This window comes from Tenrec ecaudatus, chromosome 4, assembly GCF_050624435.1.
Source record: "Tenrec ecaudatus isolate mTenEca1 chromosome 4, mTenEca1.hap1, whole genome shotgun sequence".
Classification (NCBI taxonomy): Eukaryota; Metazoa; Chordata; class Mammalia; order Afrosoricida; family Tenrecidae; genus Tenrec; species Tenrec ecaudatus.
The window spans coordinates 1,230,866-1,256,688 of NC_134533.1; the positions used below are offsets into that span (position 1 = coordinate 1,230,866).

At 62.1% G+C, this 25,823-nt stretch overlaps 1 protein-coding gene across 1 annotated transcript in view; it reads left to right on the forward strand.

Moving 5' to 3' along the window:
• The window catches only part of MUC5B (mucin 5B, oligomeric mucus/gel-forming), a 36,935-nt gene that overhangs the window by 7,632 nt on the left and 3,480 nt on the right, over positions 1–25,823 (forward strand). Inside the window, exons 11-38 of the mRNA XM_075546549.1 lie at positions 218–328; positions 1,116–1,185; positions 1,573–1,710; positions 2,248–2,412; positions 2,714–2,808; positions 3,108–3,234; positions 3,965–4,220; positions 5,088–5,143; positions 5,345–5,445; positions 5,717–5,868; positions 6,219–6,357; positions 6,441–6,554; positions 7,375–7,554; positions 8,380–8,619; positions 9,029–9,185; positions 9,721–9,849; positions 10,120–10,258; positions 10,372–10,418; positions 10,525–10,739; positions 11,198–16,625; positions 19,288–19,499; positions 19,770–19,941; positions 22,167–22,429; positions 23,603–23,789; positions 24,021–24,246; positions 24,354–24,532; positions 24,603–24,672; positions 25,556–25,691. Of these exons, the coding sequence (XP_075402664.1) occupies positions 218–328; positions 1,116–1,185; positions 1,573–1,710; positions 2,248–2,412; positions 2,714–2,808; positions 3,108–3,234; positions 3,965–4,220; positions 5,088–5,143; positions 5,345–5,445; positions 5,717–5,868; positions 6,219–6,357; positions 6,441–6,554; positions 7,375–7,554; positions 8,380–8,619; positions 9,029–9,185; positions 9,721–9,849; positions 10,120–10,258; positions 10,372–10,418; positions 10,525–10,739; positions 11,198–16,625; positions 19,288–19,499; positions 19,770–19,941; positions 22,167–22,429; positions 23,603–23,789; positions 24,021–24,246; positions 24,354–24,532; positions 24,603–24,672; positions 25,556–25,691 (9,504 nt within the window). The remainder of the gene's footprint in view (positions 1–217; positions 329–1,115; positions 1,186–1,572; positions 1,711–2,247; positions 2,413–2,713; positions 2,809–3,107; positions 3,235–3,964; positions 4,221–5,087; positions 5,144–5,344; positions 5,446–5,716; positions 5,869–6,218; positions 6,358–6,440; positions 6,555–7,374; positions 7,555–8,379; positions 8,620–9,028; positions 9,186–9,720; positions 9,850–10,119; positions 10,259–10,371; positions 10,419–10,524; positions 10,740–11,197; positions 16,626–19,287; positions 19,500–19,769; positions 19,942–22,166; positions 22,430–23,602; positions 23,790–24,020; positions 24,247–24,353; positions 24,533–24,602; positions 24,673–25,555; positions 25,692–25,823) is intronic.

Consider the following 25,823-nt stretch of genomic DNA (forward strand, 5'->3'; position numbering starts at 1 on the left):
CTCACAGGGTGCCAGTGGGGGCCATGTCTGGGTTCACACGGACTGGGTGCCTCAGAACCCGGAGGTGGCTGCAGGGACCAGAGACCCACTCACCTGGGGCCACTGTCCACCCTGTCTGCGTGTACGTCCCTCCCAGGGCCTGCACATGCCCGCACACAGCCCTGTCCACCCCCTCAGAGACCGGCCAGCCCCAATACCCCTATGTCCTTGTCATCAGAGATGTGAGGACAACACATTTACTGTGCTGGCTGAGCTTCGGCAATGTGGCCTGACCGAAACGGAGAGCTGTCTCAAGTCTGTGACACTCAACCTGCACGGAGGGGACACGGTGAGAGCCGGCCGCGGGGCGAGTGGGAGGCGAGGGAGCGGCCAGAGATGGCTGATGCAGGTGGGAAAATGTCCAGGTGGATAGATGGACGGGTAGACAGGTGGAGGGTCAGACTGGTGGGGAGCTAGATGAACAGAAGGAGAGATGGACAGGTAGACAGATGGACAGGTAGATAGCTGGAGAGACAAGTAGGGAGATCGACAAGCGAACTGGTAGATGGGTAGATAGGTGGAAAGACAGACAGGTGGACCGATGGAGAGACAGGTGAGGAGAGAGACAGGTGCAGAGATGGCTAGGTAGAGAAATGGAAAATGGACTTGTGGGTATTAGGCAGAGAGACAGGCAGAGAGACAGGTGGGGGGAGTAGGTGAACAGGAAAGAGGCAGCTGTGGAGATGGGCAGATGGACAGATGGACAGTTTGGGAAACAAATGAGTGGACAGATGGAGAGACGGACAGGAAGACAAATGGAGAGATAGGTGGAGAGACGATGGACAGGTGAACTGATGGGCAGGTGGAGAGATGGAGAGACAGAGAGGTGGGAAGTTAGGCAGACAGATGGACATACCAAGAAATGAAGAGACAGAGGTTTTCATGCCCTCCCTAGAGCCCCCACCCTGGACGATCCTAGCACAGGACCAAGGTCCAGAGGCCTAAGTCCTCCTCCTCCCCTGACTGTGTCCCTCCTGGGGGGCACCATCCCTTGATGTGATGGGGCTGAGGTGCCCAAATGGACAGGCAACCCCGGCCCCAGACTCACCAAGGTCCCACCTGCGTCCTCTCTCTAGGTCATCCAAATCCAGGCCAACGGGGCGGTGTACATGAATTCCATCTACACCCAGCTGCCGGTCTCAGCAGGTATTGGCCAGCCAGGCCACCTTCACAGCAGTGGGCAGCTCCCAGCATCTGGCCAGTGCCTGGCTCCATTTCTGAGGGCTCTTTGTGCCTCTGGGCAGTTCCCTGGGGTCCCGAGGACTAGTGTACGGTTGGGATGGCAGCTGTAGCCCCATGGCTGTGGGGTCAGCCGTTCGTCCTCAGAGCTCTGTCCCCTAGTGGTGCATCTCGGGCTGCCCACAAAGGCAGCAGCTGCGAGCGGCTCTGCGGTCATGCCGAGGGGTCCCTGCTGTGAAGCGGGCTCTTGGTGGGAGGACCTGGGGGCATGCCCTGGTCCAGCTGTTAGGGAGGCAAAGCCAGGGGTGTGCCCAGGCTCTGTGGAGCTCTGACACCCCTCCTCGTCCTCCCCAGCCAACGTCACCATCTTCAAGCCCTCCTCCTTCTTCCTGCTGCTGCAGACGGGGCTCGGCCTGCAACTGCAGGTCCAGCTGGTGCCCCTCCTGCAGGTCTACATCCGGGTGGACCCGGCCCACAGTGGCCAGATTTGCGGTGAGGCCCCGGTGGCAGCTTGGGGGGGAGCCAGGGTCAGTTCCATGGTGGGTGGGAGGTAAGGGCAGGGCTGGGTTTGGGAGACCTGTCTGAGCAGTGGGTTAGGCACTGATGTTAACCCCGAGCTCGGTGGTTTGAATCCCCTAGCCAAGACTGTCTGTTCCCTAAAGAGTCTGCTCCCTTGGAGACCCTCTCAGGGGCTTCTGTGGGTCAGGACTGACTCCACAGAAGTCTGTTTGGGGATAGGTGGCCCCAGGCCAGCTGGTGCTTGCTGGCTTCGCATGGGGGGTGGGGTGGCCTGGCTGCCGGCTCAGGCAGGTTGAGGAGGAGCTGAACCCCGCCCCCCACACACACACATGCTCACTCCAGGCCCCAGGCCCCAGGGCTCCTCTGCAGACTGTTCTGGAGGTGAAATCCAGAAAAGGGTCGTCAGGCCGGTCAGTGTCAGTCAGCCCTTGGTGGTGTCACAGTGGGACAGGTAGGCGGACAAGCTAGGTGCCCGCTGAGGCCTGTCCACTGGCCACCCCGGGCCCCCAGGTCTGTGCGGGAACTTCAACCAGAACCAGGCTGATGACTTCATGGCCCTCAGTGGTGTGGTGGAGGGCACAGGCGTTGCCTTTGCCAACACCTGGAAGAGCCAGGCCGCCTGCCCCAACGTCAAGAGCACCTTCGAGGACCCCTGCTCCCTCAGCGTGGAGAACGGTACCCCACCAGGGGCGGGGCAGGGGGAGGGGCCTCAGAACAGCAGGGAGGCTGAGGGGTGCCCGGGCTGGGGTAGAACATCTCCCTCTCCCTGCCCACCCCCTCCCCACCCCATGTCCAGAGCACACCTTCAAGATTGGCGGGTGGCCTGACTCCAATCCACATTCAGGACAAGGGACCCCATCAGGGTGGGAGCTGCATTTGAAAAGTGGGGGCTTGGGGTGGGGCAGGGGTTTCCAGATTATGCATAGAGGGTAACTTCTCCCCCCTCCTTCCTCTTTCTTCCCCTCCCCCAACTCAGAAAAATACGCCCTGCACTGGTGTGGCCTGCTGACTGACCCTAAGGGCCCCTTCAGCCCCTGCCACTCCAGCGTCAACCCTGGGACTTTCCACACGGTGAGCCCCCAGCGCGGGGCGAGGGGGGCTGCTAACACGCCCCTTCCCTCCCGCTGCACAGCTTACCCCGGGCTTGCTCTTGAGATCCCCCTCTCATCCCTCAGCAATGGGCCCCAGTGCTCAGGGTGACTATGCCCACTCACTGGTACCTGGAAGCCTGCCAACCACAGGCCCTGGCCCAGAGCCCCCCCCCCAAACCCGCCCCCTCCCTCCCAGGACCTGGCCAGGGCAGGGGAGGACATCACCTGGGTGGGGTCACCAGCAGCGTCCTGAGTTCCCCACCCCTCCGCCCCTCGCAGACCTGCATGTTCGACACGTGCAGCTGCGAGAGGAGCGAGGACTGCCTGTGCTCTGCGCTCTCCGCCTACGTGCGCGCATGCGCTGCCAAGGGGGTCCTTCTGAGCGGCTGGAGGGAGAGTGTCTGCGGTGAGTGTGCGCCTGCGCATCCAGCCCCCATCTATCCTGACGGTGTCCAGTACCCACCCAGCGCCGCGTCCCGGTCATTGCGCTTCCGACCCTGAGGGCTTCAGGCACCCGCCCTGCCTGTGCCCAGTCCGGAGCTGTCCCCGAGGCACGCGGGTCTATCCCGCACGTGCTCCACCCTCGCCAGGCCAACAAGTAGCCCCGGACTGTGGTTTCAGCTCCACACATCCCATGCCAGCCCCTGAGGGGTTCTGGCACTGCCCGGTTCGCCCTGCTAGTCCCCCACCTGTCTCCCAGGGGACTCGGGCACCGAGAGACCAGCTCCAGATGCCCAGCCCTCGCCCCAGGGTTCGCATCCCTCGGAGCAGCAGAGAGATGGATTTCTGGGGGCCTCCTTCCCTGTGGCAGAAGGAGCCACAGGCTAGGGCCTTGTGGGGACCACCCAACTACCCAGAGTCCCCTCTTCCTGGGACCCCTTGACCATCCACCTCAACACGTAGACCAGGAGGGCAGGTGGGGGAATCCAGGCCAGGTCCTTCTGGCGAGGGGTTGGGCCTGTCTTGTCCTCAGCCAAGACCCCTGAGCCCGTGCATCCTGACCCTCACAGGAAGCTGGCGTAGGACTCGTTATTCCCAGAGGGATACCCTGAGGAGGTGTAATGACAATTGGGAGCTTACAGCCGGGCTGCAGCTGGACCCCCGCCCTGACCTCTCTGCATCCCTCTCTTATCCAGCCAAATATATGAGCAACTGCCCTAAGTCCCAGAGCTACACGTACGTGGTGGACACCTGCCAGCCTACCTGCCGCTCCCTCAGCGAGGCCGACATCACCTGTGGCATCTCCTTTGTGCCCATGGATGGCTGCACCTGCCCCGTGGGCACCTACCTGGATGACACGGGCAACTGTGTGTCCTCCTGGGAGTGCCCCTGTTACCTGCACGGCACCGTGGTGGCCCCCGGAGAGGCGGTGCATGAAAATGGCGTGGTGTGGTAAGAGACATCCCCAGAGGGGGCCGAACAGGTGTCGGTGGCCACCTCCTCCTCCTCCAGGTCCTGCCCTGGAGTCCTGGCCCATGTCACCAGCCACATGGCTCAGCCACCAATGTCCCAGAGAGGGTGACCGTAGCCAGGGGAGGGATGCTCCAGATGCTCCCCCATCCCCGCAGCCCCCTGGATTTCATTTCAGCTCCCTTGGGGTACAGGACTGTGGGGAGGTCTTCCTAGGGGGAGGGCAGGTCAGAGGATGTGTTATAGATAGCAGAATCCCTGCCCTGAGTCAGAGTGTCCCAAACCACATGGCCTGCCTCCTGCTACCAGGACACCCACCCCTACTGTCTGAGCACCCTCCAGTACCCTCAGCTGGGCCTTACCCCAGCCTTCGGCAGGCCCCTGCCTCCTAGGTGATCGTGATGCCTCTTCTCCCCAGTAGCACCCCTCCAGGGACAGCGGGGTGCTGCATGCCTGCTCCTCACCTTGAAGGGTTCTTTCAGGATCACCCTTGGGGTGGGAGCACAAGGTCACCCAGAGTGATGTGCCCCTTACAACACCCTGAGCCCATCTGTCGAGAGGGGCACCTTGTCGTGCTCTGGGGTGCTCTGGGGTTTGAGGTCCACAGAGACAGGGGTGGGGAAGGCCCACAGGGCCTCCCCAGCTCCTGAGGTCAAACTGCAACCCAGGAAGGGTGGTTGCCGAAGAGCCTTCCTCATGGCCTGCCCCCCTGCATGGCCCTGGCTGCTAGGCCTTTGCTCTCACCTCAGAGGCAGGCTCTGTCCTCTGGGCACCGCCGAGGCCCAGCGAGGTTGTGGGGAGGGGTGAAAGAGCTGTTCCCATCAGCAACCATCGATCCACCTCTCGTAGCTCGTGCTCCAATGGGAAGCTAAACTGCTTGGGGACCCCGCTGCTGAACAGTACAGGTAACGCCGGACACCCCAACGCCACCCTACCGAGCCCTGCAATGGCCATGGCCGGTCCCCCACCCTGTACTGCTATTCACAGAGAGAAAGGAGGGCTGGTGGCCAGATAGGGCCGGGTGTGCCAGGAGGCGGACCCTCTGAGCTGTGGTTGTCAATGGTGAGGTGCCCAGGGCCCCCTCCCAGCCTGCTCTCCCCATCCAGGGTGCATGGCTCCTATGTTGTACCTGGACTGCAGCAAAGTCCCCGAGGGGACCATCGGGGCTGAGTGCCTCAGGAGCTGCCGCAGTCTGGACCTGGACTGTGTGAGTGTCCTTCTGGGAGAGGGGACAGCCACCTGCCACCCTGCCTACCCCAATCACCCCTGGCCCCCTTGGCTTGATGACAGAAGGGTTCCCACCCTTGCGTGACCCACTCCCTCCCCCCCCTACTGTCCTTGGGGTCATACAGTAGGTCCACATTGGACCTGGCCTCCAAATGGCTCCTGGTCCCCACCACAAGGTGGGACAGGGAGCTAGCTGGCTGGTTTCCCGCAGCCTGTCCATCCCTTCTGACAGTGCCCACCTCTCCCCACAGTACAGCACGCGCTGTGTCTCTGGCTGTGTCTGCCCCCCGGGGCTGGTGTCAGACGGCAGGGCGGGCTGCGTTGCCCCGGAGGACTGTCCCTGCATGCACAACGAGGCCATCTATCAGCCAGGGGACTCTGTCAGGGTCAACTGCAACACCTGGTGCGCGGGGATCCCCCCTACAGCCCGAGAGTGGGGTGGGAGGCACACAGAGGAGGGGCCACAGTCAGCTGGGGGAGGCAGGAGAGGGGCTAAAGGAGTGGTGGCCCAGTACCCTCTGGTACTCACCTCTGATGGGGCAGGGTGCTGGGGGTGGGGTGGGCATGGCTCCCTCATTGGGCCTTTGCCCCCGACCCAGCATTAAGCAGGGAGGGGTGTTAACTTGGTCTCCCCTGGGGGTGATGGGGTGAAATTGGGGCTGAGGTTCCACCCCAGAGGGGGGACCAGCCAGGCAGCGGGTATGGACTCTCAGGCCCTGCTGATGAGTAGGGTGCCCGCCCCACCCCCCACAGCATGTGCAGGAAGGGGAGGTGGGTGTGCACCACCCAGCCCTGCCTGGGCACCTGCGTGGCCTACGGGGACGGACACTTCGTCACCTTCGACGGCGAGCGCTACAGCTTTGAAGGCACCTGCGAGTACACCCTGGCTCAGGTACACCCGGGCACCTGCCCCCAGGCCGTCCTCAGCTCGCCCAGCCCACCAGCCACTGGCTAGCTCACTCCTTCCCCTTCTAGGACTACTGTGGAGACAGCACCACCACCACAGGGACCTTCCGGATTGTCACAGAGAACATCCCCTGTGGGACCACCGGGGTCACTTGCTCCAAGGCCATCAAGATCTTCCTAGGGGTGAGAGGTGGCCGCCTGGGGCCTGGTCCCTGCTCGGTGCCCGAGGATGTCCTGGGGAGCAGCCAGCCTTCAGGCTTCAGCAGCTGTGGCCTTTTCCCGCCTGCCCTCGATGGCCTCTGGGGCTGCAGAAACTCACTCCCCTAGGCCAGGGGCCCCTTTGCCCACTGCCCTGGGCTTCAGGCCCGAACCTGGCCGTCAGCAGGGTGGTGCCCCCAATGGCTCCAGGGAAGGGTCCCTTCTCTTTCTTTCCAGCTTCAGGCACAGCTGCCTCTGTCTCCAACTGCGTCCCCTCTCCTTTCTATCTCTCTGCTCTTTCTATCTCTCTGCTCTCTCCTCCTCTCCCTGCCTCTCCTCTGGGTGTCTCTCATGAGGTCACCTGTCACTGGGCAGAGGGCCAGCCCTCACCTCACCTCACCACCACAGACACTTCTCCAGAAAGAATCACAACCTTGCCTCCTGGCACTAGATATGAGTGGGCTTATGGGTGGGTGGGTGGGTGGGTGGGTAGGGGCATCCAGGTCACTGCACTGGGGAGAGCCCATGTCCAGAGAGGGGAGGAATAGGGAAGAGAGCATGCTGGTGCCCAGCGGAGTTGGAGGTGGGAACTGAGTGGGCGAAGCCGAGGGGAGTGAAGACCCACAAGGTTGAGCCCACTGTGGACATGGATGCTGTTTACTTGTCCCAGGGCCCCCCATCAGGGCCCCCCACCCAACCCTCTGCTACCATCCTCCCCGTGGGGTCTCTAGCTAGTCTGGCCCTCTCAGGCCAGCTCTGTTCCCAGGCCACTCTCAGTTCCCTGAAGACCTCACTCCCTCCACAGAGCCAGGAGCTGGTCCTCTCCAAGGGGCACCTGCAGGTGGTGGACAGGGCTACCAGTGGAAACCTGCCTTACAAGGTGCGCCACATGGGCCTCTATCTGGTCATTGAGGTCCGAAACAAGCTGTTGGTCTCATGGGACCGCAAGACCAGCGTCTTCATCAAGCTGCACCCGGACTACAAGGTAGAGCCTGGCGACACTGGCTGGTCACCTGTGGGGAAAGCCGGGCTGTGAAGGGGCAGGGCAGAGACTGTACCAGCAGGCAGGCGCCTTGGGAGGCTGTCCTGTGGTAAGGTAGTCGTCCAGTTAGGTGCAGACATGCTTGCTGTGCTTGAGAGCTTTGATGGAGCACACCTGTTCGTCTACTTACCTCCAACCTGTCCCCTCACCAGCCCACCTACTCACCTGCCCACCTGCCCCCCACTTGCCTACCTGTTCATCTACTCACCTGTCTACCTGTCCCCTCACCTGCCCACCTACCCACCTACTCACTTGCCCCCATGGCCCCCCACCAGCCCACCTGCTCATCTACTCATCTGCCCACCTGACCCCCACTTGCCTACCTGCTCATCTACTCACCTGACCATTGCCCCCAACTGCCCACCTGCTTATCTACTCATCTGCCCACCTGTCCCCTCACCTGTCCACCTACTCACCTGCCCACCTGTTCCCCCACCTGTCCACCAGCTCATCTACTCACCTATCTACCATCCCCCCTGCCCACCTACTCACCTTCCCACTTGCCCCCATCTGCCCACTTGCCCCCCCATCTGCCCACCTCCCCCACACCTGCCCACCTGCCTACCTGTTCACCTGCTCACTTGTCCACCTACACAGCTGTTCACCTGCCCAGTTGCCCATTAATTCACTGTGCACCTTGTCCTCCTGCATGCCCCTCGGGAGCTGCTGGAAGGCACTGGGAGACCTGCAGCCACCCTGGGCCGGGATCTGTGCAGCTTCCCCAGCTGGCTACCTGTGCACACTCTACTTCCCCTCACCTGCCCACAGGGGAAGGTGTGCGGGCTCTGTGGCAACTTTGACGGGAACGCCATCAACGACTTCACCACGAGGAGCCAGTCCGTGGTGGGCGACGTGCTGGAGTTCGGCAACAGCTGGAAGTTCTCGCCGACCTGCCCGGATGCCCTGGCCCCCCGGGACCCCTGCATCGCCAACCCGTACCGCAAGGCCTGGGCCCAGAAGCAGTGCAGCATCCTCCACAGTGCCACCTTCGCTGCCTGCCACGCCCACGTACGGATCGGGGGTGGGGGTCTGGGGAGGAGACGAGAGGAAGGGATGGCTGTCAGGGCAGGGGTCCAGGCGGCCGGGGGCAACTGAGAACGGGGTCAGTGTGGAACAGCTTCAGGGCATCCCATGGGCCAAGTACACAGGTTTGGACAGAGCCCTCCTTGCCTGCCACTGGGTACAGGTGGGCACAGGTGCCATCTGAGGTGGGCTGAGGGGGAGAAGCGCCCCCCCTTCTGATGAACGAGTGCAGCACAGCGCTGGGTGGGGAAGAGTCTGGGGTCCAGTGCTCAGCATGGGAGCCCGGGCCATGTTCATTTGGGGCCCGTGACTTGCCCCTGAGACCCTGACCTCAAAGAGCCCGGGAGCTGGCCCCGACGGCCCCTCCCGAATCTGAACTCCCCGTCTCCTGCAGGTGGAGCCCACCAAGTACTACGAGGCCTGCGTGAGCGACGCATGTGCCTGCGACTCGGGCGGCGACTGCGAGTGCTTCTGCACGGCCGTGGCCGCCTATGCGCAGGCCTGCCACGATGCGGGCGTGTGCGTGTCCTGGCGCAGCCCTGAAGTCTGCCGTGAGTGGGGCTCTGTCCGCGGTGCTGACCGGGGCGGAGAGCGGGAGGGCGGGAGGGCGGGGCCGCAGGAGCCACAGCGCCAGATGGGACCGCAGAAGGGTACAGACCTGGAGGCCAGGGTGCGCGCACACCTACACGGACGTGCGCTCGTCCACAAGCAGAGACGTGGATTTGCATAAAGCCAGAGAGTCGATCCCAAGTTGGGTGGCCCAGGGCAGGGCAACGAAATGAAACTGCCAACCCTGGGATCCAGTGCGTTGGGCTATTCACTGCCAAGTCAGCGGTTTGAGGCCACCAGTGGCTCTGGGGAGAGCTTGTAAAGACTGACAGCGCCCCAGGGCCAATTCTAACCTGTCCCCTGGGGTCGCTGTGAGTCAGAATCCACTTGATGCCAGCGAGTTCAGGTTTGGAGTCCTCCGGCCCCGTGGGGCACAGCCCTCCCCCACTCCCCACCTCCAGGCAGACTCCACGAGTGGCCAGGTGGGGCTCTGGCCAGCAGGGGGAGGGAAGTTCTGAGCATGGCCTTCCTCCCCAGCCTTGTTCTGCGACTACTACAACCCCCACGGGGAATGCACGTGGCACTACCACCCCTGCGGGGCGCCCTGCATGCGGACCTGCCGGAATCCCAGTGGGCGCTGCCTCCTGGACATGCCTGGCCTGGAAGGTGAGGGGCAGCCACTCCCGTGGGCTGAGGGAGATGGTCAGAGCACGGCTCCGATCACCGTGGGCCACTGGAGACTGTCCAAACTGACTCCGGGATCCTGAAGTCCATCTGCTCAGGGTAGTGCGGGGGCGTCTGTGACTTCCCCCCAGCCCCCGCCGCATGGCCAGGGAGGAGAGATACTGCAGGCAGGTGGGGGCAGCACCCTTTCCCCCACCCCACACACCTGCAAGGACTCAAGGGCCGTAAGTGAAGCCTGCTTTCCTGGCCCAGGCTGCTACCCCAAGTGCCCACTCAACAAGCCGTTCTTCAGTGAGGATCAGATGAAGTGCGTGGCCCAGTGCGGCTGCTACTTGGATGACGACTACTACGAAATCGGGGAGAGGATGCCCGCGGGGAACTGTCAGAGCTGGTGAGGGCCAGGCAGCAGGCGGGCTGAGACCTGGGGGGCGGGGCCGCGGGTGGGGCGGGAACTGGGCAGGGCGGGGCAGCACTCAGGCCCCTACAGCTCTGCACTCTGCACAGCACCTGCACCCCAGGCGGCGGCATCCAGTGCGCACACAGCCTGGAAGGTAAGGAGGGCGGGTTCTCCCGAGGCTGGAGGTGTGGGAGGTCTGGGGGCAAAGCAGGGTCCTGGGGCGTCAGGGCTCGGAGTCAGCCACTTCTGGCCGCCCACAGACTGCATGTGCACCTATGAGGACAGGATATACCACTACCAGGAGGTCATCTACAACACCACCGATGGGCTGGGAGCCTGCCTGATGGCCATCTGTGGGGACAACGGGATAATCCAACGGGTTACCATGCAGTGTCCCTTTGTCCAATCCACTACACCCTTCACCTTCAGCACCACAGCGGCACAGCCATCCACAACAAGTGAGTCCCATGGGGAGGCTGGGTGTGGACCGCTCTCCAAAACTCAGCTGGGGGTGGGGTGTGTGTGTCTTGAAGACCAGAGATCTAAGCACCCAGCCCAGAGACTACAGACCATCACCCCACTAACTGTGCTTCCCAACCTGCCCCACTGCCACAGAGGGGCCCCAGCAGGCTGCCCAGAGCCCACCCAGTCCTCTGGCTGTCTGCCCTACCCCAAGTCCTACTCCAACTGGGAAGGAGGAGCCTTGCTCAGCCTGGGGCCCAGTTTAGGGCTTCCCTCTGGTCCCTGGATGCCCAGGGACCTACCCACATAGGGCCAGAAATCATGCTTCCACCGATACGGAGTGAAGGGGGCTCCTTGCCCTACCTCCCTGGGTCACCCTCCCCCTACTTTCCCTTCCCCTGGTACCTCCCCTTCCTCTGATGTCACCCCTCCCCCTGTTGCTCCCCAGGCTCTGTGACGAAGACCATGGAGATCACCACGGGGTGTGTGCACCAGGTCTGCACTTGGTCACAGTGGTATGATGGTAGCCAGCCAGAGTCTGGGATGGAAGGCGGAGACTTTGAATCGTTTGCGGTCCTGAGGGAGAGGGGCTACCAGGTTTGCCTCCAGCCGGTGGACATTGAGTGCAGGGCGGTGCACTCCCCCAACATGACCCTGGACAAGCTTGGCCAGCATGTGGCCTGTGACCTTACGCACGGGCTGACCTGCCTGAACCGTGAGCAGAACCCCCCCCTCTGCCACAACTATGAGCTGCGAGTCCAGTGCTGCGTGCTGGTGCCCTGTGGGTCTTCCACAAGCCTTCCCACCCCCGGGACACCCACCACCACCACCCCCCAGGTCCCCTCCATCATGGAGACCACCTTGCAGTCCACCCCCAAGATAACTTCAGCTCAGACCTCACAAACCCAGTCCACCAGCTGTCAACCCAGGTGTCGGTGGTCAGAGTGGTTTGACAAGGATTACCCCAAATCCGACAAGTCCGACGGGGACGTCGAGACCTTTGACAAGATCCGCAGTGATGGCGGGGACATCTGTGAGGAGCCCCAGGACATCGAGTGCCAGGCTGAGAACTTCCCCAATTGGACGCTGGCGCAGGTCGGCCAGAATGTCCACTGTAACGCCAGCTTTGGTCTGGTCTGCCGGAATGACGAGCAGGAGGGTGTCTTCCACATGTGCTACAACTACCGCATCCGCGTGCTCTGCTGCAGCCTGAGCCACTGCGCCACCACCACCATGCAGACCACCGCTGGCACCTCCCCGGTGCCCACAGCTGCACCCAGAGCCACAACAAAGCCCACTTTGCCCCCAACGGTGGGCACATCACCAGGACCTCCCAGCACCACGGCAGCCACCACGACCCAGGGGAAGACCTACTGCCAGCCCAAGTGCGAATGGACGGACTGGTATGACACGGACTTCCCAACCTCCGGGGTCTCGGGCGGCGACATGGAGACCTTTGACAACATCAGGGCGGCCGGGGGCAAGATATGCGACCTGCCCCAGAAGATTGAGTGCCGTGCTGAGAATTACCCAGGGGTGAGCCTGGACCAGATCGGCCAAGTGCTGAATTGCAGCCTGCAGGTGGGGCTGGTCTGCCGGAACTCAGACCAGCAGGGCCCTTTCAACATGTGCTTCAACTACAATGTCCGCGTGCTCTGCTGCGATGACTACAGGCACTGCGGCACCACTGCCAGGCCCGAACCCACCCCAGCAGCCACCACGCCCCGCACCGGGACCGCTGGCACCCAGACCACGCCTGTACCCCCTACGACTAAGCTCACCAGCAGCCCTGGGACCCCTCCCCAGACCTCCACACCCCTCACTACCAGTCCAGGACAGACATCCTTCCTGCCCCCTAGCCCTGGCACCACCCCTTCGGCCACCACAAGCTGTGAGCCCCGCTGCACCTGGACGGACTGGTTTGACGAGAGCTACCCCGTGCCCGGGCTCTCAGGGGGCGACTTCGAGACCTATGACAACCTCCGTGCATCCGGCCACGCCCTCTGCAGCAGCCCTGTGGACATCGAGTGCCGGTCTGAGCTGTTTCCAGACGTGCCACTGAGTAACCTGGACCAGGTGGTGCAGTGCAATGTCACCTTTGGGCTGATCTGCAGGAACAGGGAGCAGTTTGGGACCCCCAAGTACTGTAACAACTTCCACATCCGGGTGCTGTGCTGTGAGGACCGCAGTCACTGTCCGTCCACGCCTGCCACCACGGAGATGACACCCACGTCTGTGGGGGAGACCACTACCAGGAGCACTGTGGTCCCCACACCCAAGGCCACCACCACGCAGACCATGCCTGTACCCACTAGGACTGGGGTCACCAGCAGCCCTGGGACCCCTTCCCAGACCCCCACATCCCTCACTACCAGTCCAGGACAGACATCCTTCCTGCCCCCTAGCCCTGGCACCACCCCTTCGGCCACCACAAGCTGTGAGCCCCGCTGCACCTGGACGGACTGGTTTGACGAGAGCTACCCCGTGCCCGGGCTCTCAGGGGGCGACTTCGAGACCTATGACAACCTCCGTGCATCCGGCCACGCCCTCTGCAGCAGCCCTGTGGACATCGAGTGCCGGTCTGAGCTGTTTCCAGACGTGCCGCTGAGTAACCTGGACCAGGTGGTGCAGTGCAATGTCACCTTTGGGCTGATCTGCAGGAACAGGGAGCAGTTTGGGACCCCCAAGTACTGTAACAACTTCCACATCCGGGTGCTGTGCTGTGAGGACCGCAGTCACTGTCCGTCCACGCCTGCCACCACGGAGATGACACCCACGTCTGTGGGGGAGACCACCACCAGGAGCACGGTGGTCCCCACACCCAAGGCCACCACCACGCAGACCATGCCTGTACCCACTAGGACTGGGGTCACCAGCAGCCCTGGGACCCCTTCCCAGACCCCCACATCCCTCACTACCAGTCCAGGACAGACATCCTTCCTGCCCCCTAGCCCTGGCACCACCCCTTCGGCCACCACAAGCTGTGAGCCCCGCTGCACCTGGACGGACTGGTTTGACGAGAGCTACCCCGTGCCCGGGCTCTCAGGGGGCGACTTCGAGACCTATGACAACCTCCGTGCATCCGGCCACGCCCTCTGCAGCAGCCCTGTGGACATCGAGTGCCGGTCTGAGCTGTTTCCAGACGTGCCGCTGAGTAACCTGGACCAGGTGGTGCAGTGCAATGTCACCTTTGGGCTGATCTGCAGGAACAGGGAGCAGTTTGGGACCCCCAAGTACTGTAGCAACTTCCACATCCGGGTGCTGTGCTGTGAGGACCGCAGTCACTGTCCGTCCACGCCTGCCACCACGGAGATGACACCCACGTCTGTGGGGGAGACCACCACCAGGAGCACGGTGGTCCCCACACCCAAGGCCACCACCACGCAGACCATGCCTGTACCCACTAGGACTGGGGTCACCAGCAGCCCTGGGACCCCTTCCCAGACCCCCACATCCCTCACTACCAGTCCAGGACAGACATCCTTCCTGCCCCCTAGCCCTGGCACCACCCCTTCGGCCACCACAAGCTGTGAGCCCCGCTGCACCTGGACGGACTGGTTTGACGAGAGCTACCCCGTGCCCGGGCTCTCAGGGGGCGACTTCGAGACCTATGACAACCTCCGTGCATCCGGCCACGCCCTCTGCAGCAGCCCTGTGGACATCGAGTGCCGGTCTGAGCTGTTTCCAGACGTGCCACTGAGTAACCTGGACCAGGTGGTGCAGTGCAATGTCACCTTTGGGCTGATCTGCAGGAACAGGGAGCAGTTTGGGACCCCCAAGTACTGTAGCAACTTCCACATCCGGGTGCTGTGCTGTGAGGACCGCAGTCACTGTCCGTCCACGCCTGCCACCACGGAGATGACACCCACGTCTGTGGGGGAGACCACCACCAGGAGCACGGTGGTCCCCACACCCAAGGCCACCACCACGCAGACCATGCCTGTACCCACTAGGACTGGGGTCACCAGCAGCCCTGGGACCCCTTCCCAGACCTCCACACCTGGGGCCACCAGCACCCGGACCACCAGGGCTCGCCCCACGTCTAGTGTCCACGGCAGCACTGGAAGTTCTACAGCCCCTGGCACCAGCACGACTTTTTACCCCACTGAGTGCCAACCTGCCTGTCACTGGTCAGGCTGGCTAGACAGTGACCAACCCAAGCCGGGGCCCTATGGTGGTGACATTGAAACCTATTATCATATCATGGATGCGGGCGGCCAGGTGTGCCCACAGCCAATGGCCATCGAGTGTGAGGCTGTGCTGTCCCCAGGCGTGCCGCTGGAGAGCCTGGGGCAGAAGGTGCATTGCAGGGTCGAGTATGGCCTAATCTGCCGCAACCACAAGCAGACTGCCGGTCAGACCTGCCTCAACTACCATGTGCGTGTGCTCTGCTGTGACGACTACAGCCACTGCGGCTCCACGGCCGTGCCAATGCCCACCACCACAGCCACAGCCACGCCTGCAGCCACCCCCACCCCCAGAGCCATCACCAGCACTGCAACCACAATCACCCCCCGTGGCAGATATACCACCTCTACCACCACAGCCGTGGTCACGCCTGCAGCCACCCCCACCCCCAGAGCCATCACCACCACTGCAGCCACGATCACCCCCCGTGGCAAATATACCACCTCTACCACCACAGTCACGGCCACGCCTGCAGCCCCCCCCACCCCCAAAGCCATCACCAGCACTGCAACCACGATCACCCCCCCTGGCAGATATACCACCTCTACCACCAAAGCCACGGCCACGCCTGCAGCCACCCCCACCCCCAGAGCTACCTCAACCACTGCAGCCACAGGCACCACTGAAGCCACGTCCACTCCCAGAGCCACTTCCACCACTGAAGCCCCCAGAACCACAGCCCAGACTCCCACCACACCCACTGCCCAGGGCCTCAGGTCATCAGGGGTCCCAGGCCCCTCCGCCTCAGCTACCACACAGACTCATCCCACCATACCCACACCCAATGAAAGCTTCACCTCCTCAACCCCATCTCAGTCCACCCCTGGGGGCACCACAACCACCATGGCCTCCACAGCCCCCCAGAGCACCACACCCCTCGGTACCAGCTCAGCACAGACATCCATACTGCCCCCTAGCCCTGGCACCACCCCTTCGGCCACCACAAGCTGTGAACCCCGCTGCACCTGGACGGACTGGTTTGACGAGAGCTACCCCGTGCCCGGGCTCTCAGGGGGTGACTTCGAGACCTATGACAACCTCCGTGCATCCGGCCACGCCCTCTGCAGCAGCCCTGTGGACATCGAGTGCCGGTCTGAGCTGTTTCCAGACGTGCCGCTGAGTAACCTGGACCAGGTGGTGCAGTGCAACGTCACCTTTGGGCTGATCTGCAGGAACAGGGAGCAGTTTGGGACCCCCAAGTACTGTAGCAACTTCCACATCCGGGTGCTGTGCTGTGAGGACCGCAGTCACTGTCCCTCCACGCCTGGCACAACCGAGATGACCCCCACGTCTGTGGGGGAGACCACCACCAGGAGTATGGTGGTCCCCACGTCCAAGGCCGCCACCACGCAGACCATGCCTGTATCCACTAGGACTGGGGTCACCAGCAGCCCTGGGACCCTTCCCCAGACCTCCACACCTGGGGCCACCAGCACCCGGACCATGCCTGTGCCTCCCACGACTAGGGCCACCACGCAGACCATGCCTGTACCCCCCACGACTAGGGCCACCAGCATCATGGAGACCTCCACCATCCCGCTGCCATCTCTGAGCTCCACTTCGTCTTTGGTCTACTCCACCAGCCTGTCCACGAGCCTTGGGCCCACCTCCACCAGCCCTGTGCCCACCTCGGGCACACCCACTTCCTCTACCAGCTGGACCTCCACTGGCCACTGTTACTGCCACGCCTTCGGCAAGCTCTTCCAGCCAGGTGAGCCTGCACACCCTTCCTGTGGAAAGTGCAGCAGAGGGAGTGCCCCTCCTCTGTTCCCTCGCTGCAGGCGGTCTGTCTGTGACTCACAGGGTGCCCTGCAGGATATCCAGTGGGGACAGCACATTAGCCACTGTGGTTACACATGACGAAGCAAAGACCCAAGTGCCTGCCGGCTTGCGTCTGAGTGCTAGACAGTCCCGTGTGTCTCCACAGGGCGTGCAGTGTAGCGCTATCATAGTGTTCTGCAAACAGCGTCATCCTCCCCCCAGCCCGCCCCCTCCGTGCCCCGGGCAAGGTGGCGCTCTCAAAACCCTGCAGGGCCGTCCTGCTCCATTGTCCTGTAGGTGGAGTGTAGTGGGGAGCTATTTGGATTGAGGCTTGGCAATCAGCTGGTCACATCTTTTTTCCATTATTGCTGCTGGGGATTCCCACTTCCCCAGTTTCCGTGAGCACGGGAGCGCTCAAGCACTGTGCCGCAGTCCGAGGCCTGCCTTTTCTGAAATGTCCTATTGTTGGCATCTTCCGGTGAGCAGCATCTTCTGACTGGCCTCTCTTCTTCCTTCTGTTTCACTGATGTTTGAGACCATCAAGTCTCTAACTCCTAGCGAGCCAATGCCTGACAGAGGGAAGCCCCGCCCCGCCCTGTCCTCACCGCCGTTCTTATGTGGGAGCCGTGGTTGCAGCCACGGCATCTGTCTGTCCTGGGAGGGCCTTCCTCTTTCTCACTGCCCCTCCACCTTAGCAAACATGACTCCTGCCCCAGGGACTGGTCTCTCCCGACAGCATGTCCACAGTCCGTGACACAGTCTCACCCTGCCTTTCCTTCCTCCAGCACAGCTCGGTCTGTCCTTTCAGCAGTCCACGGTCCTTCCAGCATTCTTCAGCACCACAATTCAAATTCACCGATTGGAAATAGCACGGCCTGGGTCAGCCCACCTGAGTCCTCACAGGGGGACCCTTGCTTTCCATCCCTTTAGCGAGGTCTTGCGCAGCTGATTGGCCCCATGCAAGAGGGCATTTCATGTCTTCATGACTGCTGACCTCAAACTCACTGCCATCGAGTCCACTGACGCAAACTGAGCCCCCCACCCCCCTGTGGGTTTCTGACACTGTTACCGTTCCCACGAGAGCCAAAAGCTCAGTCTTCCTTACTGCTGACCTGTGGATCACAGGCCAACATGTCACCACTGCACCACAGGGCTCCCTCGCCGCTGCTTAGCAGTACACATTTAGGCTTCCTCTCTATCTGCCCAGGCACTGCTCTCTCTCGCTTTCGCTCTCTCCCCCTCCTCCCCATCACTGTAGAGCGGGTGGGTATCTCTGGTTGGGTACCCAGTAACTGCTGTTGTCTGACTTATCAAGGGGTAGGAAGGAGGGCGCGGCAGCCTTCCCTGAGCCCATGTGGGGTGAACCCTTGTTTCTCCCTCCTTCTTCCTCCGGGGGTGAGGCCATGTGCCACTCATAGGATGGTAGCACTGCTGCCCCCACTGCACCCCCTATGCCCCCGAAGGGCGAGTGGAGTTCCAGGGGTCCCACAGCCCGGTCACTTGATGCTGCCCACGTGCTATACTTTAGCCATTCTGATAGATGGGTGGTGGCTTAGTGCATTTGAGGTGGGCTGCTAACCCCAAGGTGAGCAGTTCAAAACCACGAGCGGCTCTGTGGGAGGGGGAGGAGGCTTTCTGCTCCCCTCTGGATTGACGGTCGGGGGCCTGGCCGTTCCATTGGTCCTGCGGGGTTGCTGTGAGTGGAGACCGACAGGAGGGAACTGAGAGGAGGTGTGTGAGGAGCCTGGGGCACTGCGGCTAAGCACTTGGCTGCTGGTTGGGACACACACACACACACACACACACAAACAGAGCAAGTTCCTGGGACAAGGAGCCAGTGGTCTGCTCCTGCAACCACGCCTCTGTCTGCTCTCTGAACCTCGCTCATGACGGAGAGGGCAGGCAGCCAGCACTCTCCCACAGCGCGGCCTGGGGGGGACAGTTCTACTGGGTCCCATGGCGTGGCCAGGAGAGAGAAGTGGACCCCTAATAGCAACAAGGAGATCAGATCCGTAGCTCGTTTTAATTTGCATGGAAGGCCCCTGGTGTTACAATGGGTTAAGCACCAGACTGCTAGCCAAAGAGTGGCCAGTTGGAGCCACATAGCCCGTTGTCTGGTGAAAGCGAGGCCGCCTGCTCCTGTGAAGACAGACCTGTGGTGGGCCGGCAGTTCTGCCTATCCGTGTGGACCTGACAGGCGGCTGTCTGTGCTCTTTGGAGCGGCGCCCCTTCAGTCCTGCTGCCCATTTGGAGCTGTGTGTGCGCTTTCTGGGGGGTGGTGCTAGGGGCGTTCTGTCCAGGTCGTGGACACCCCGCCCTCAGTCGGTCCAGGTCAGGAGTCAAAGGTCTCTTGATGGATCTCCCGCTCTGCGTCTCCTACGCTCCAGCTCCTATGGGGGTCTTTGGCAGAAGACTTGCTCACACTTGGACGCAGGCCTCGGGTCATGGAAGTCACTGCTCCCCCACATGGCCCGGGCGCCCATTGAACGGGAAGGGGCGGCTTCTAGAAGCTGTGTGGTCGCGTGCCCCACGTGTGGCGACGGCGCGGGGCACACGCCTGTCTCGCAGGAGGGGGTTGCGGATAAGGCTCACTCGGCTTCCCTCCCCTGTAGGGGACATCGTGTACAACAAGACCGACAAGGCTGGATGCCCCTTCTATGCCGTTTGCAATCAGCAGTGTGACATCGATCGCTTCCAGGGAGCTTGTCCCACAACCGTGCCGTCCACCTCCCCTGAGGCCACGCCCCCCGGCACGCCCACCACCACGCCCCCAGTCTCACCCTCCCTTCCTGTGGGCTGTGACCACGTGGTCCCTCCTCGACAGGTGGGTCTCTCTGCGGGGCAGGGCGGTTGCTGGGGCGCCTGAGAGCCCCCACGGGACCTCACACCTGCCTCTACTGACCGCACCTCGGTCCTGGCCCCAGCAGCTCTGGCCTGAGGAGAGGGGCCCCGCCCCAGTTGCCCGTTGCCCGGGCCTTGGGTGGGTTTTTCCTGTGGGTGTGAGGCTCTGCGTCCGCAGGCAGGAGTGGGTGGTCAGAGCACGCAGACCTGCAGTCCCCGGCAGGGCGTCAGGAGAGTTGTTCTCTCCCACCAGGTGAACGAGACCTGGACCCTGGAGGACTGCACCATCGCCATGTGCGAGGGTAACAATCGCATCGTCCTGCTGAAGCCCAAGCCCGTGGCCAACGTCACCTGCGCAAACCAGTATCCGCCCATCAAAGTGCAGAACAAGGACGACCACTGTGACTACCACTACGAGTGCCCCTGTGAGTGCGAGTGCGCATGCGCGGGGGTGTGGCCGGCTGCGTGGGGCGGGGCCAGATGTGTGAGGCAGGGGCGGGGCCAGACGCCTGGTCGTTCTGAGATGCGAGGACTTGCAGTGCTGGGCTGTGACGGTGCAGTCACTAGATCCAACCCCGAGACGCCCAGGGTCCCAACAGACGAGTGTGGGAGTCCCGAGGCACTGAGAAGGGACAAAGCCTGTGCTGCGAAGTCCTCGTTAAAAAGGACACCTGGAGACATTTTTCTTCACAGACTATTTGTCAAGTAGTGCAGTGTAAACAGCCCTGTGTGCGTCCTCCTTCCGGTTATGAACGTCTCTCATGGCTCTGACATTGGCATGTGTCACACATGGAGGACGGGCCAGCGGGGATACTTGGTTAAAACTGGTGGGGGGGGGGGTGACAGACAGTGTGCTCCTGTGTGCCCAGCTGTCATGCGGTGTATCCTAATAGGTCCCCGCCCTGAAAACGCTCTGTGACCACTAGGGGTGTCCGAGAGCAGGCGATGTTGGGGGGCGGGGGCATTTGTGGCTCCAGATGTGACCTTCACTGTGGAACTGATCTTCAGAGCAGGCTTCAGGCTCCAGTGATGACCACATGATAGCCGTCACTCGGCGTCCTATGGAAGTACCTAAGGGCATGTCATGGGTTGCTGGGGAGACAGCTTTGGGTCAAACTGGGACAGGTGCGCCTCAGGGTTGTGTCCTCCCACCACACGTAACCAGCCTGCGTGCCGGGCGCCCCATCTGAGCAGCTGGACTCTGAAGAGCCAGGTGTGGACACTGGAGGCCCGCCACGTGGACCGTGCCTGGCGACAGTGAAAAAGACTAGACACGCTGGCTATTGTGGAGTCCTTGGCATGGTTGATACCTCAGCCAAGAGACATCAAAAGATCCTCACCGCTTGGCCCATCAGCGACATCAGGGCCAGTGGAGACAAAACTGAAGTTGTCGAGGGCCTGACCTGACTCCACAGTCAGGGTTCAAGGGAGCAGCAGTCCAGAAATCCAAGGAGGTACCGCCCGCCCTGCCCCACCCCGCAGCCGCCGAGGGTCCATTTGTTGAAGAGAATCTCTAACATGTGAGCAAGTAAACCAGTCTCTTCGAGGGAAAGGCACTCCGGCCCAGGCGCGGGCATTTCCAGTCACCTCCCAGGCATGTGGACAGTTGGTGCTCGTGAACCTGGTGCTGGAGAAAGTACCAAGGCCGCCAAAAGGACATGCCCCTCTGTCTTTGGAAAAGCAACAGCCAGGGTGCTCCTCAGACGCAAGGTGGGGAACCCGTCTCAGGTACTTTGGACGTGCTGTCTGGAGGCCAGGCCCGGGAGCAGGACATCGTGCTTGGGAAAGTGAGAAAGAGGAGGGTCCTTGAGGAGACGGAGGGCACGGCGGCGGCGGCAGTGGCAATTGTGAGGCCGGCGCAGGACCACTCAGTGTTCTGACCTGGTTTACTGTTACCGGGCAGAACTGGCTCCATGGCCTCTAACAACCACCACAACAGCGCACGCGTGTGGAAGCAGGCCCCAAGAACGCACACGGGAATGGCGGTGCTGGCAGAGGCCATGGACCAGACCACAGACGGCCAGAGCCTGGCTGGGAGACTTCATCTCACCTGCTTCGGACGTGTCATCAGGAGGGGCCGGTCCCCGGGGGAGGACATCACACTTGGTCACGCACACGGACGAGGAGAAAGGAGGGCCTCGAGGAGATGGGCGGACATGCTGGGGCTGTGACAGCGGGCTCAAGCAGCACCCGTTGAGAGGATGGGGCACAGTTGGGGCCTGTTGTGCACAGGCGGGTCACTAAGAGTCAGGACGAGGCAACAGTACCTAGCAGCCACAAGATGAGCTAGTTGGCTACCTGTTGTGGGGACGATCGGTCACGGATCTTGAGCTTTACCATCAGAGCTAGACATCAGGTATGAGGTAGCTCAGTGGCAGCCACCTGGGAGCCCGGGTCAAGACAGGGTCAGTATTTCCTTTCTGGACTCTGAACTCGAGCTCCCCCTTAATGACACTTGCAAAGACCTCGTCTCCAGCACGGTCCCATCCACAGGCTCCGGGTGGACGGGGCAGGGGGGCAGCGGGGGCCCCTGGTCACCCACCACTGAGGCACATGAGGAGGCACACAGGGCCCAGTGGCTCTCCTGAGGTGACAGTTTCCAGCGGCGCTGGGACGGTGCCCTCGGGAGCCCTGAACTCTCTGCCCGCAGGCATCTGCACAGGCTGGGGGGAGACCTACTCCACCTTCGACGGCACCACCTTTTCCTTCCGGGACAATTGCACCTACCTGCTCCTGCGGGAGATAAGCCCGACGTTTGGGAACTTGACCATCCTCCTGGATCACCAGCACTGTGCCGCAACCACTGACCTGGGTGCTGGCGCCAGTGGCTGCCACCCAGCCCTGCTGCTCCACTACCTATCCATGCAGGTGGTCCTCACTGTCACCGGCAGCGGCGAGAAGCTGCAGAGCCTGGTGGGTCCCGTCCTCCCTGCCCCGCTCCAGCCTCTCCACCCACAGGCTGGCACGGGGCCAACAAGGGGACACAGGAGCCAGCACCCCCAGAGGGGAGGGAAGGGAGGGCGTATGTCAGGAACACCAGGTGGACAGCGCTGGAAGGGCTAGGCTTCCCTGTAGGGCCAGGTCAGGCCGGCTCAGACAGCTGGCTGGATGGGTGATGGGAGAGTGTGGAGGCCCAGGGAGGGAGCGGGGGGGGGGGGGGGGGGCTGCAGGGAAGAGCTCACAAGTGCCAAGGGTAGCTAGGCTACAGGGAGCCTTTGTGGGATGGGAGCACAGGGAGACCCAGCACTGGGGTACAGGGAGCAGACATCACAGGGCAGAAGAGCTTGGCAGGAAGGACCAGGGGTGGGGGGCAGGCAATCAAGGGTGGAGCCCTGAGAGGAGATTCAGGCAGGAGAAAAGTGTTGAGGAGGGTGGGGGTGCCTCCTGGGCCAGGCGCCTCCAGCATCATGAGCTCCAACAGGGAGCTCCTAGAGCCACCCTCACCGGTGGCCCCCACCCCCACATCCGCCAGGAATGCTGTGGTGCCTGTGTCCGCTGGTCAGGGCTGGGGACCCAGGGGACGTGCCCTAGTGCCACTTCTGGGAGCTCACCTACAACATAGCACAGCCCTCCCCAGCTCAGCAGGCCTAACCACCAGTGACAGGTCACCGAGTCTCTGTCCTGGCCCTGGGGACAAAGGTCTCGGGTCGTTGACAGCTGTACTTAATGCATGGCTGCACCTGGCATTTTGGCCTGGTGTCTCCCGTGACTTTCCATGGACATGCTGTCCCTGCCAGGGGGTGTAGATCAAAAGGGGACTCTGATGCGCAGGGAGGGGCTGCAGGCAGGAGAAGCAGGGCCAGCAGACCCGGAAGCAGAGTTGGTGGCACTCTGAGCATACAGTAAGTGGTTCGCTGCAGGTGGGCAAGCACAAGTAAGACCGTGCCTGCCTGGCTGTACCCCAGGGCCTGGGGAATGGCAGAAAGGGCACAGCCTGGTGAGGAGAGGTCAAGGCCGGGGAGGCCACGGGGATTCCTGTGCCCCCAGCATGGTGCCTGTCCGTGGACAAGCACAGTGGACACAGCCCGAGCAAGGGCAGATGGGGTGGCCATGTGACCACTGATAGGCTCCTGCATGTGTCCCCAGGTCCTGTTCAACAGTGAGAAAGTGGGCCACGGTTTCAGCAAGAAGGGCGTGGCCATCTCTGAGACGGTGACTGGCACCATGGGTGTGGACATCCCGGCCCTCGGCGTCCACGTCACCTTCGACGGGTCTATTGTCCAGGTCCAGCTCTCCTATGCCCACTTCCACCACAACACCGAGGGCCAGTGTGGTGAGGGCCTCCCTCCACCCGCATAGAGACCCCCCCCCACCTCCCTGAGAGCCGTCCTGCAGAGTCCTCACCACTCAGGAATCTCGCCTGCTCCACCTGCCCCCCAGCCCACAGCCCCTGCTTCCCCCGCCCATCCCGGGGTGCAAGAGGGGAGGGTTGGGAGGGTAGGGAGAGCAGACTCTTGGGGGGGGGTGGTGAGTGGACCTCTGAGGGCACCCTCCCTTCCCCCAGGCACCTGCACCAACAGTCAAGTGGATGACTGTCGCCTACCGGACGGGACCATAGCACCCACCTGCGATGACATGGCCTGGTCCTGGTTGGTTCCTGACAGCAGCAAGGAGGGCTGTCTGACACCCACCACGCCCCCGATTGTCATGCCCACTGCACCCACCACACCCCGTACAGGCACTTCCACCCCATGCACCTCACCCTCCCTCTGCCAGCTGATCCTGAGCCCGTAAGCCCCTTACCCTGTGGGCTTTGTGCTTGGGGAAGGGACAGGGGTGGGGGAGGGGAACCCTTCTGCCCAAGCCCCCAGCCCCTAACACCCCCTCTGGCTGGCAGGATTTTCTCTGAGTGCCACGACCTGGTCCCACCCACCCCTTTCTTCGAAATCTGCACCACAGAGAGCTGCGGGGAGCGCGGCTCCCACATGCCCTGCCAGAGCCTGGAGGCCTATGCTGCCCTGTGCCGGCTCCGGGGCGCCTGCAGCAACTGGCGCAATGCCACCGGCGGGCTGTGTGGTAAGTCTGGCAGCATCTGGGGCCTGGGTGCTCTGCCTGCCTCGGCCCATTCTGACCTCTGTGTCCGCAGACTTCAGCTGCCCACCCACCAAGGTGTATGACCCCTGTGGCCCCGTCCTGTCGGAGACATGCAACTACAGGTGAGTGCCAGGCAGGCTGGGGCGTGGGTCAGGGGGGCAGAAGGGAGGGAGGGTAGGGAGGCATGGTGAGGAACAGGATCGGGGAGTCAGACAGGAGGTGGGTGCTCTCAGGCCTGAGGGTTCTGGGAGAAGGTGGGAGGTGACTCAAAGGGGGCTGGGTCCCTCAAGATCTTTGGATGCCCTTTCCCAAGCCCCAGGGACCTCTGAAGGGTCTCCTGGTACCCCTAGCAGCTCTTAACGACCTGTCCCCACTAGACTCCTGGTCTCTTTAAAAAAAAAAATCATTTTATTGGGGGCTCTTACAACAACTTATACATATACCCATTGTGTCAAGCACATTTGTACATATGTTGCCATCGTCATTTTCAAAACATTTTCTTGCTATTTGAGCTCTTGGTATCAGCTCCTCATTTTCCCCCTTCCCTCCCCTACTGGTCCCTTTGCAAGCAGAGACCAAGGAGGGTGGCCTCAGCCCTGTTCCCAAGAGCAGCCCTGCCTACTCCATGTTCAGGCATTGAGTGTGTATGTACACACTCACGCACACATACACACATAGATACGTATATACATGCCCAGCACACACATACACACATGCACATGCGTGTACAAACACACACACCAATGTATAGACATGCACACGCAGACACACATATACACAATGTACACATATAAGCACACATACATACCATGCACACACGCACAAACATGCATACTCATGCACACATGCATGCACATATGCAAATGCATGTACATATGTGCATGCATGTATACATGTGCACACACGCATACTCCCCGTGCCTCACACAGTCCATTGGCCAGAACAGACTTCATTCCTTGGGCTCCCAGGGGCCTCGGGGCTCAGCACTGCCCTTCGACCCCACAGGAACCAGGGTCCCCTGATCCCGGGGCGGGCAGAGGGCTGCTTCTGTCCTCACGGCCAAATCCTCTTCAACGAGTACATGGACATCTGCGTGGAGGAGTGCCGTGAGTACCCTGGCCATGTGTCCCACGGTGCCATGGTGCGGGGGGAAGATGGTGGGAGAACTCGGGCTGGAGTATCAAGTTTGAACAGATGTCCTTGGCTACTGTGTCTTCCCCACCCTGGCCCACCCTCTGGACCTGTGCACCCAGTGTGGACTGAGCTGCTCTGA